The sequence below is a fragment of the Haematobia irritans genome, chromosome 2 (assembly GCF_050003625.1).
Source record: "Haematobia irritans isolate KBUSLIRL chromosome 2, ASM5000362v1, whole genome shotgun sequence".
Classification (NCBI taxonomy): domain Eukaryota; kingdom Metazoa; phylum Arthropoda; class Insecta; order Diptera; family Muscidae; genus Haematobia; species Haematobia irritans.
Genome location: NC_134398.1, coordinates 25,610,141 through 25,621,749, shown reverse-complemented (window position 1 = coordinate 25,621,749; position 11,609 = coordinate 25,610,141). Strand labels below are relative to the sequence as shown.

At 36.4% G+C, this 11,609-nt stretch overlaps 1 protein-coding gene across 1 annotated transcript in view; it reads left to right on the top strand.

Annotated features, from left to right (window-relative positions):
- Positions 1–7,085: 7,085 nt before the first annotated feature.
- Positions 7,086–11,609, top strand: part of LOC142224498 (uncharacterized) — a 29,619-nt gene continuing 25,095 nt past the window's right edge. Inside the window, exon 1 of the mRNA XM_075294276.1 lies at positions 7,086–7,478. Coding sequence (XP_075150391.1) covers positions 7,230–7,478 — 249 coding nt within the window. The 5' untranslated portion in view covers positions 7,086–7,229. The remainder of the gene's footprint in view (positions 7,479–11,609) is intronic.

Genomic DNA, 11,609 nt, shown 5'->3' with positions numbered 1-11,609 from the left:
CATCAGATCCTTCAAAAAATAAAATTAAACCAATTGCTGCACCCTTTCTAATTCCCCAAGCATATACTTATCGTCTAAGAATGTCGAAAGTTAGAAGGTATACTTGTTAGTTTAATGTTCAAACAATTCGAAGGCAATTATCCATAGACTATGATAATCCGAACCCAAAACAATCGAATCTACTGCCATCCTTTCTTGAGTTGGCAATTTCCCAGTACGTTTCATTCACATTTGGTATAAAAAATCCTTATAAAACGAGTACTTCTGTTTGCCTAGGGAGTATTATCCTCTTGCTGGAAATCTACAAACAAACAAGGAAGGACATCTTGGAATAGAGCTATAAATTTTTATGTGGGGTTAGACACACACACAAGCGAAAAACAAAAAACAAAAGTCAGTCATGGGATTGGTAAAAGTTTTCACATTTAAAGGATTTCATGCATGTATGTGTAGGGAGAAGATTTGTAATTTTGTTCACTCTTTTTTTTTTGTTGGGTAATGTTCTAAAGGACATTCTTTGTGATTATTTTCCAATTGATTTCAAATAGTTGTTCTCGTTAAGTTTTTCGATTTTCATGGTTTCTTATCCATGAAAATTGCAGACAATGGCGTATTCGTCGTACTTAGCAACAATTGTTGATACTTTTCTTTGGGGCTATCATTTGGCCATGGTCCATACACTCAAAAAAAAGTGAACTCACTATTTCACTAAAGCCAATTTAACTATATTTTAGTTCATGAAATTATTATATTTGGAGAAAGTTTCATTTACTCTAATAATTTTTTGTGTACGTTAGTTAAATGAACTAAAAGACGGGAAAAAATTATATACAAATGAAGTAAAAAGTTTTACTAAATTCGTACTTCTCACAAAATAGTTCATTATTTCTTTAAATTTGTAAATTTTACTACAACCGCGTCCATCATGAACTTCGTATGTCACTAAAGACATTCTTGCAATTTTGAACTCCAATTTTTTCCTTCAAACTGCAAAATTTTCTTTAAAAAGTGAAAAAAATTATATATGTCTAATAAATTTTCTTGAATTTGTCGAAAAATATTTACCTATTTTTGTGATATCGGCGTGATGCCAGCGCTTGTAATACTGTTTAGTTAAAAATTTCTAAAACTATTCAAAATTTTCTAAAATTAATCAAAATTTTCTTCCTGGTGGGTTCACTGTTTTTTCAGTGTACTTGTCCAAATAATGGTCATATAAGTTTTTTGTTTTTAGATTTTGTTTAAAAAAAAGTTTCTCTGACAAATTTTTTGGGGGCAGGTGAAAAAATACGTATTTTTTTCTTCTGCGACCATATTCAATTTCTGTGAAATTAGAAAAGAAAAATTTTACAGCTTTTTTCGAAAAAGTTTTTTGTTTTTGCTTATAGATAAAGATTTTATAAGGCTTCAGTTTGCTTGTCATAGGACGGATGTCCACCATTTCAGCAGTCTGAATTTTCATTACTTCCTAAGGTGAGATCCGAATGTAGTGTTTTGTGATATTTTACCAAATAAATGATCAGAATTAGTTTTTTCTTATTTTTTGTTATATTCAAATGCTTGTATGGGCCGTTTGACCTGACAAGGGATTTAGCATTTTCTTGGACAAAATTTTAATAATTTTTTTCATTTCATTATATCCTTCACCACAATTGTGGTACAGGGTTAATAAGTTAGTGCATTTGTATGCAACGCCCAGAAAGAGCAATGTGTGACCCATCGTTTTCTATACCGATCGTCTTAGAATTAAAGTCTGAGTATGCAAAGTCCAGCTCGCAGTTTATGTCTGATCGTCCTCACATTTGGCGTAAAGTCTTTTTTCGGTTCATAGACTCGATTTTATGTAACGCCAGGAAGGAGCAGTATGAGACTTTTAGCACACATATCGACTTAGAATTAAATTTTGAGTCGATTTAGCGCCCGTCTGTCTGTCCATCTGTCTGTATATGTATTTGTGTGTGTACAGCTCGCAATTTAAGTCCAATGGTCCTTAAATTTGGCATAGAGTCCTTTTTCGGCTCAAAGACGATCTCATTCTTATACAGAAACAAGTAAGGAAAGTCTAAAGTCGGGCGGGGCCGACTATATTATACCCTGCACCACTTTGTAGATCTAAATTTTCGATACCATATCACATCCGTCAAATGTGTTGGGGGCTATATATAAAGGTTTGTCCCAAATACATAAATTTAAATATCACTCGATCTGGAAGAATTTGATAGACTTCTACAAAATCTATAGACTCAAAATTTAAGTCGGCTAATGCACTAGGGTGGAACACAATGTTAGTAAAAAAATATGGGAAACGTTTAAATCTGAAGCAATTTTAAGGAAACTTCGAAAAAGTTTATTTATGATTTATCGCTCGATATATATGTATTAGAAGTTTAGGAAAATTAGAGTCATTTTTACAACTTTTCGACTAAGCAGTGGCGATTCTACAAGGAAAATGTTGGTATTTTGACCATTTTTGTCGAAATCAGAAAAACATATATATGGGAGCTATATCTAAATCTGAACCGATTTCAACCAAATTTGGCACGCATAGCTACAATGCTAATTCTACTCCCTGTGCAAAATTTCAACTAAATCGGAGTTAAAAATTGGCCTCTGTGGTCATATGAGTGTAAATCGGGCGAAAGCTTTATATGGGAGATATATCCAAATCTGAACCGATTTCAAGCAAATTTGGCACGCATAGTTACAACGCTAATTCTACTCCCTATGCAAAATTTCAACTAAATCGGAGCAAAAAATTGGCCTCTGTGGGCAAATGAGTGTAAATCGGGCGAAAGCTATATATGGGAGCTATATCTAAATCTGAACCGATTTTGCTGATATTTTGCAAGTTTTTCGAGACTCATAAAATATTCGGATGTACGGAATTTGAGGAAGTCAAAAGTCTGTTATAAAACTGACACGTCTTTAAGGTCCTAGAGTACCTATAGATTTTAAATTTCACGTAAATTGGATTAAAACTACGGATTCTAGAAGACCAAGAAGTAAAATCGGAAGATCGGTCTATATGGTGGCTATATCAAAACATGGACCGGTACTCACCATTTTCGGCACACGTCTTTAGGGTCCTAGAGTACCTCTAGATTTCAAATTTCAGGTAAATTGGGTTAAAAATATGGATTCTAGAAGACCAAAAAGTAAAATCGGGAGATCGGTCTATATGGGGGCTATATCAAAACATGGATCGATACTCACTATTTTGGCACATCTCTTTATTTTCCTAGAATACCAATTTGGGTAAAAATTACGGATTCTAGAAGACCAAGAAGTAAAATCGTGAGATCGCTCTATATGGTGGCTATATCAAAACAGGGACCGGTACTCACCATTTTCGGCACACGTCTTTAGGGTCCTAAAGTACCTCTAGATATCAAATTTCAGGTAAATTGGATTAAACTTACGGATTCTAGAAGCCCAGGAAATAAAATCGGGAGATCGGTCTATATGGGGGCTATATCAAAACATGGACCGATACACCTTATTTTCGGCACTCCTCTTTATGGTCCTAGAATGCCTCTAGATTTCCAATGTCAGGCAAATTTGATAGAAAATACACTTTCTAGACGCTCAAGAAGCAAAATCGGGAAATCGGTCCATATGGGGGCTATACCAAGACATGGACCGATAGGAACCATTTTCGGTACACTTTTTGATGGTCCTAAAATACCTTTAGATTTCCATTTTCACGCAAATTGGATAAAAACTACAGTTTTTATAAGCCCAAGACCCCAAATCGGGAGGTCGGTTTATATGGGGACTATATCAAAACTTGGAGACGAATCTGTGCCAAATTTCAGGACGATAGCGCCATTATTGAAGGCTGTAGCGTAATTACAACAGACAGACAGACGGACATGCTTATATCGTCTTAGAATTTCTCCCTGATCAAGAATATATATACTTTATATAGTCGGAGATCGATATTTCAATGTGTTACAAACGGACTGACAAACTGTTACACCCCCGTCACCATTCTATAGCGGTGGTTATAAAAAGGCCGATTAAATAGGTATATAATTCAGTTTGACAAAATTTTCTATAGAAATAAAATTTTGACAAAATTTTCTACAGAAATAAAATTTTGACAAAATTTTGTATAGTAATAAAATTTTAACAAAATTTTCTATAGAAATAAAATTTTGGTAGCTTATTTTTGGGGATCGGCTATATATAACTATAGACCGATATGGACCAATTTTCGCATGGTTGTCAGCGGCCATATACTAGCGCAATGTACCAAATTTCACCACGTACCAAATTTCAACCGCATCGGATGAATTTTGCTCCTCCAAGAGCTCCGGAGGTCAAATCTGGGGATCGGTTTAAATGGGGGTTATATATATAATTAAGACCGGTATGGACCAATTTTTGCATGGTTGTTAGAGACCCTATACTAACACCTCGTACCAAATTTCAACCAGATCGGATGAATTGTGCTCTTCCAAGGGGCTCCGCAGTCAAATCCATACATATAATTATGGACTGATATGGAAAAATTCCTGCATGGTTGTTCGAGACCATATACTAACACAACATACCAAATTTCCATATAAACGGACCCTCAGATTTGGCTTGCGGACCCTCTAAGAGAAGCAAATTTATCCGATCCGGCTGAAATTTGGTGCGTGATGTTAGTATATGGTCTTTAACAACCATGCAAAAAATATATATAGCCCCCATATAAACCGATCCCCAGATTTGGCTTGCGGAGCCTCTAAGAGAAGAAAATTTCATCCGATCCGGCTGAAATTTGGTACACGGTGTTAGTATATTGTCTTAAATAAAAAGTATATTTTCTTAGTATATTGCCAAAATTGGCCCACATCGGTGCATAATTATATATAGCCCCATATAAACCGATCCTCAGATTTGACCTCCGGAGCCTCTTGGAAGACTAAAATTCATCTGATTCAGTTGAAATTTGGTACGTGGTGTTAATATATGGCCTCAAACACACATGCAAATATTGGTCGAAATCGGTCCACAATTATATATAGCCCCCATATAAACCGATCCCCTGATTTGACCTCCGGAGCCCCTTGGAAGAGCAAAATTCATCCGATTCGATTGAAATTTGGTACGTGATGTTAGTATATGGTATCCAACAACCTTGTAGGAATTGGTTCATATCAGTCCATAATTATTTACAGCCCCCTATAAACCGATCCCGAGATTTTGTTTTGGAGCCTCTTGGAGGAACAAATTTCATCCGAGTCAGTTGAAATTTGGTACGTGGTGGTAGTATATGATATTTAACAACCATGCCAAAAGTGGTCCATATCAGTCCATAATCATATATAGCCCCCATATAAACCGATCCCGAGATTTTGTTTTGGAGCCTCTTGGAGGAACAAATTTCATCCGAGTCAGTTGAAATTTGGTACATTGTGCTAGTATATGGCCATTAACAACCATGCCTGAATAGGTCCATATCGGTCTATAGTTATATATAGCCCTCAGATAAATCGATCCCTAATCACACAAAAATTGGTCAATATCAGTCATAATTGTATATAGCCCCCATATAAGCGAGCCCCATATTTCAATTCTGGCTTTCTACGTACCGTGCAAAAAGTCCATATCGATTCGTAATTATTTGAAGACTTACCTATACATACCTTTTTTGTCTAATATATACCACGTATGGACTAACTCACAATTTAGAAAACGATGCTAAGAAGTTTTAAGATACCACAACCGAAGTAATTCGATTGTGGATGACAGTGTTTCGTAGAAGTTTCTACGCAATCCATGGTGTAGGGTATATAAGATTCGGCCTGGCCGAACTTACGGCCGTATATACTTGTTTTTGTTTTTTTTTTTAGTGTAGAGACGAGCCAAGCCCAATGGACAAACATTTCATTTAAATCTAGACAATATTTTAACGTATCAAACATTTACAAATTTTTATCTGGCAATGCTCTGTGGTTCTCATATCCAAGGATATGCGCATGTCCTTATTGTGGGTGGCTAGTGTTTGTTAGCTTTGTGACAAGGAAAACTGTTGAAGCGCAAAGAAAAATACTGACAGTTGATAAAAATTTCTAGACAAAGCGAGAAGTGCTAAAGAATACAAAACGCAAAAAATAACAAGAAAAAGTTAAACAATTTTTCCAAAAATTTATAAATAAAAGAAATTTATAAAAAAAGACAATTAAATTAATTTAAATAAAAGTGAAAAGAAAATTCATCAAGAAATTATAAAGAAAAAGTTGAAGTCACAAAAAAAAAAAAAAACTAGAAAAATCAAGATAGTCAAAGGACTAAAAGCAGGAAGTCCTTAATTGAGTTCTAATTGAAACCTGAAATTAAATGAATAAAGTGAAAGTGGTGTTGGTAGTATAGCCAAATAGAAAATCAATTATTTACAAGAAATAATTAATAAAAAATAAAAAAAAATCCTACAATAATATAATGAAATATATAAAACTTATAGTTTTTGGTTTCGAGGAATAAGGGTGTTATTGATTTTCCATATACACATCCAAAAGAAAAATAACCACAAACCAACAAAGAGCGAGAGAGAGAATATCTAATCTGGGTTGACAGTGAGAGTCACCAGGAGAAACAACCTGTTTATAATCAGACTCTCTCAGTCCATTTCTCTCTCGCCATTTTAATTCTCCCCAATAATCAAAACAAACCGGCATTTTTGACATAAGGCTCTTGTTTATCAACAAACCTGCCGAGGCAATTGTTGCATGCTTGGGTAATTTCATATGTAAAGGATAGCAAACCAACAACAACAACAACAGCAACAGCAATAAGCAAAGGACAATAGGAGAAGAGAAGAAAAATATACGCTTTTGTTTACCAACAAAAAGAAAGTCAGACATCCGGTCTCAAAAGCATCCCAAAGCTAATTCCGTTTGGGAAGTCTCAAAAGGATTTCATACCACTAAATAAAATCAACAAACAAATATAAAATATCCTTTAAATTGTTTGGAGCCCCCCTTAAAGCCAGACACTGGTAAATACAATTTAATTGCAAAAGAAAAGGCTACATCTAGTAGGGGGGCTCCATTTCACCAACATCTGATACAACATCGAATGCCATCCAACCGGAAGCTATCAATGGTGGCTAATATTTAGAATTCAAATCTAAATCGATTGACGTCCTTGCAATATTACTACTACGATTCCTTACAAGAAATTCTAAATTTCTCTAGAGTAAATTAAATTGTGATAGTAGCCATAACGATTTCCCAAACATGAAGTATACTAAACTCCAGCATAATGATTCACGTCATCATCATCATCACCACCATCATCATCATGGCCGTGGTGGTAGTGATACCGGTGGTAGCAGTACTAGTGGCAGTCGCATTTCCATGTCCCTGTCATCGTCTTCCTCGAAACGTGGTAAAAAACACAATTGGGGAACACGAGAACGCTCTGGTATGAGTTTCCTAATTGTGATAGCATTTTTTGCTGTATTTGGGCTGATTATATTAACAGAGGTAAGTTTAGCTTTAGTTTCTATAAAATTTTTATTTAATTTTATGTAGTTAAAAAAAAATCTGAAAATAAATTTGCATACATTGGCCCACTGTGCGAAAATTAAATTATGTTGTATTTTCGATCAATTGCTTATATCAGCAAAGTTTTATTACAGAAATTACGGAGAAAAAAATCCAAAGTATAAAATGTTTATAAAAGAGCCCACTGTGGGAGAATAAGGTTAGGTTAGTTGGCAGCCCGATGTATCAGGCTCACTTAGACTATTCAGTCCATTGTGATACCACAGTGATGAACTTTTCTCTTATCACTGTGTGCTGCCCGATTCCATGTTAAGCTCAATGACAAGGGACCTGCTTTTTATAGCCGAGTCCGAACGGCATTCCACATAGCATTGGAACCACTTAGAGAAGCTTTGAAACACTCAGAAATGTCACCAGCATTACTGAGGTGGGATAATCCAGTGCTGAAAAACTTTTTGGTATTCGGTCGAGGCAGGAATCGAACCCACAACCTTGTGTATGCAAGGAGGGCATGCTAAGCATTGCACCACTGTGGTTGTGAGAATAAGCAGCATGCAAAATTGAGATCAGGTAGTGAGTTTAACTTATCTACTGAATTTTTAGACCCTTATGTGTAACAATAACATAATTCCAAAGGTTTTGAGCTTAGCTTAATAAATTAGTAAGAACCTACTGTGCCAAAAAATAGACGTTCGGAGAATAGATACCTGATGCTGTAACAGATTGGCTGATAAGTCCCCGGTCTGACACATAGATGGCGTCGCTAGTATTATTAAATGCATATTATTTTTATATAGTACCAACCTTCAAATGATTCGTGTCAAAATTTGACGTCTGTAAGTCAATTAGTTTGCGAGATAGAGCATCTTTTGTGAAGCAATTTTTGTTATTGTGAAAAAAGGAATTTCGTGTTTTGATAAAATACTATTTTCTGAAGGGAAAAAATACGGTGGAAGCAAAAACTTGGCTTGATAATGAGTTTCCGGACTCTGCCCCAGGGAAATCAACAATAATTGATTGGTATGCAAAATTCAAGCGTGGTGAAATGAGCATGGAGGACGGTGAACTCAGTGGAATCCCGAATGAGGTGGTTACCGACGAAATCATCAAAAAAATCCACAAAATGATTTTGAATGCCCATAAAATGAAGTTGATCCAGATAGCAGAGGCCTTAAAGATATCAAAGGAACATGTTGGTCATATCATTCATCAATATATGGATATGCGGAAGCTCTGTGCAAAATGGGTGCCGCGCGAGCTCTCATTTGACCAAAAACAACAACGTGTTGATGATTCTGAGCGGTGTTTGCAGCTGTTAACTCGTAATACACCCGAGTTTTTCCGTCGATATGTGACAATGGATGAAACATGGCTCCATCACTACACTCCTGAGTCCAATCGACAGTCGGCTGAGTGGACAGCGACCGGTGAACCGTCTCCGAAGCGTGGAAAGACTCAAAAATCCGTTGGCAAAGTAATGGCCTCTGTTTTTTGGGATGCGCATGGAATAATTTTTATCGATTATCTTTAGAAGGGAAAAAAAACCATCAACAGTGACTATTATATGGCGTTATTGAAGCGTTTCAAGGTCAAAAGGGCGGCAAAACGGCCCCATATGAAGAAGAAACAAGAATATATGGCCGTAAGTTCGGCCAGGCCGAATCTTATGTACCCTCCACCATTGATAGCGTAGAAACTTCTACGAAAGACTGTCATCCACAATCGAATTACTTGGGTTGTGGTATCTTAAAACTTCTTAACATCGTTTTCTAAATTGTGAGTTAGTCCATACGTGGTATATATTAGACAAAAAAGGAATGTGTAGGTAAGTCTACTAATAATTACGAATCGATATGGACTTTTGCACGGTACGTAGGGAGCCAGAAGTGAAATATGAGGGTCGCTTATATGGGGGCTATATACAATTATGAACTTGATATGGACCAATTTTTGTGTGATTGGGGATCGATTTATCTGAGGGCTATATATAACTATAGACCGATATGGACCTAGTTAGGCATGGTTGTTAACGGCCATATACTAGCACCATGTACCAAATTTCAACTGACTCGGATGAAATTTGCTCCTCCAAGAGGCTCCAAAACCAAATCTCCGGATCGGTTTATATGGGGGCTATATATGATTATGGACTGATATTGACCACTTTTGGCATGGTTGTTAAATATCATATAAGATCACCACGTACCAAATTTCAAGCAGATCGGATGTATTTTGCTTCTCCAAAAGGCACCGGAGGTCAAATCTGGGGATCGGTTTATATGGAAGCTATATATAATTATGGGCTGATAGGAACCAATTACTGCATGGTTGTTGGATACCATATACTAACATCACGTACCAAATTTCAACCGAATGGGAAGAATTTTGCTCTTCCAAGGGGCTCTGGAGGTCAAATCTGGGGATCGGTTTATATGGGGCCAATATATAATTATGGACCGATGTGGACCAATTTTTGCATGGTTGTTAGAGACCATATACCAACACCATGCACCAAATTTCAGCCGGATCGAATGAAATTTGCTTCTCTTAGAGGCTCCGCAAGCCAAATCGGCGGATCGGTTTATATGGGGGCTATATATAATTATGCACCGATGTAGACCAATTTTTGCATGGGTTTTAGAGACCATATACTAACACCATGTACCAAATTTCAGCCGGATCGGATGAAATTTGCTTCTCTTAGAGGCCTCGCAAGCCAAATCGGGGGATCGGTTTATATGGGGGCTATATATAATTATGGACCGATGTGGACCAATTTTTGCATGGTTGTTAGAGACCATATACTTACACCATGTACCAAATTTCAGCCGGATCGGATGAAATTTGCTTCTCTTAGAGGCCTCGCAAGCCAAATTTGGGGTCCGTTTATATGGGGGCTATACGTAAAAGTGGACCGATATGGCCCATTTGCAATACCATTTGCAATACTCGTCAAGAGCTTTCATTTGATACCAAAAAATCTAGAGCAGGTTTTGCACAGTGGGCGCTGGTGCGATATTTTCTAAAATTTCGCAAATTAATTTTACTTTTGCTTAAAACAATTTTTTTTGGAAACTTTCGAAAATAGAAACCACTTGCATTTATAGTACTCATCGAGAGTTTTCATTTGATACCAAACACTGTAGAGCAGGTGTTGCACAGTGGGCCAATGTGCACTTTTTTTGAAATTCTAAAAAAGTAATTTTCTTTTTGTGCCACAAGTCCTTTAGAACGATGGCAAAAATTCATGAGTTGGGCTTCGAATTGCTTCCCCACCCACCGTATTCTCCAGATCTGGCACCCAGCGACTTTTTCTTGTTCTCAGACCTCAAAAGGATGCTCGCAGGGAAAAAATTTGGCTGCATTGAAGATGTGATCGCCGAAACTGAGGCCTATTTTGAGGCAAAACCGAACCAAATTGGTATCAAAAAATTGCAAATAATCATTGTATCGCTCTTGAAGGGAACTATGTTGAATAATAAAAACGAATTTTGACAAAAAAATGCGTTGTTAGACCGGAGGCTTGGCTGATAAGCCAAGCTGTTACTCTCTAACTACTCTAGCAAATTTTTGCCTCATTTGATGTGAAAAAACTACCATTTAATTTGGGAACCACCCTGGTGCAATGGTAAGCATGCCTGCCTTGCATACATAGGGTCGTGGGTTCAAACCCCGTGTCGACCAAAAAGTTTTTTAGTAATGCTGGTGACATTTCTGAGTGTTTCAAAACTTCTCTAAATGGTTTCACTCCAATGAGGAACGCCATTCGGACTCGGCTATAAAAATGAGGTACCTTCACTGTTAGAAAAATATGTTTTTGATATGTTCCGATATAAACAAAATGTGTTTCGGGCACAATTTTTAAACACAATATATTTAAGTGCAAACATGTAATGTTCCTAAACTAACACAAAATGTTTGGGACACATATGTTAATATTTTAGAATATATTATGTTTGGGGCATGAATGTTTCATAAAAATAGTATGTGTGAATGTAAACATATATAAATTTACAAATTTCGAGTAAACATATATATGTTGTGATACTTTATTCAGAGAGCGACAGAGAGAGAGAGAGAGAGTTAGTATATAGAAAGAAATAGAGACGG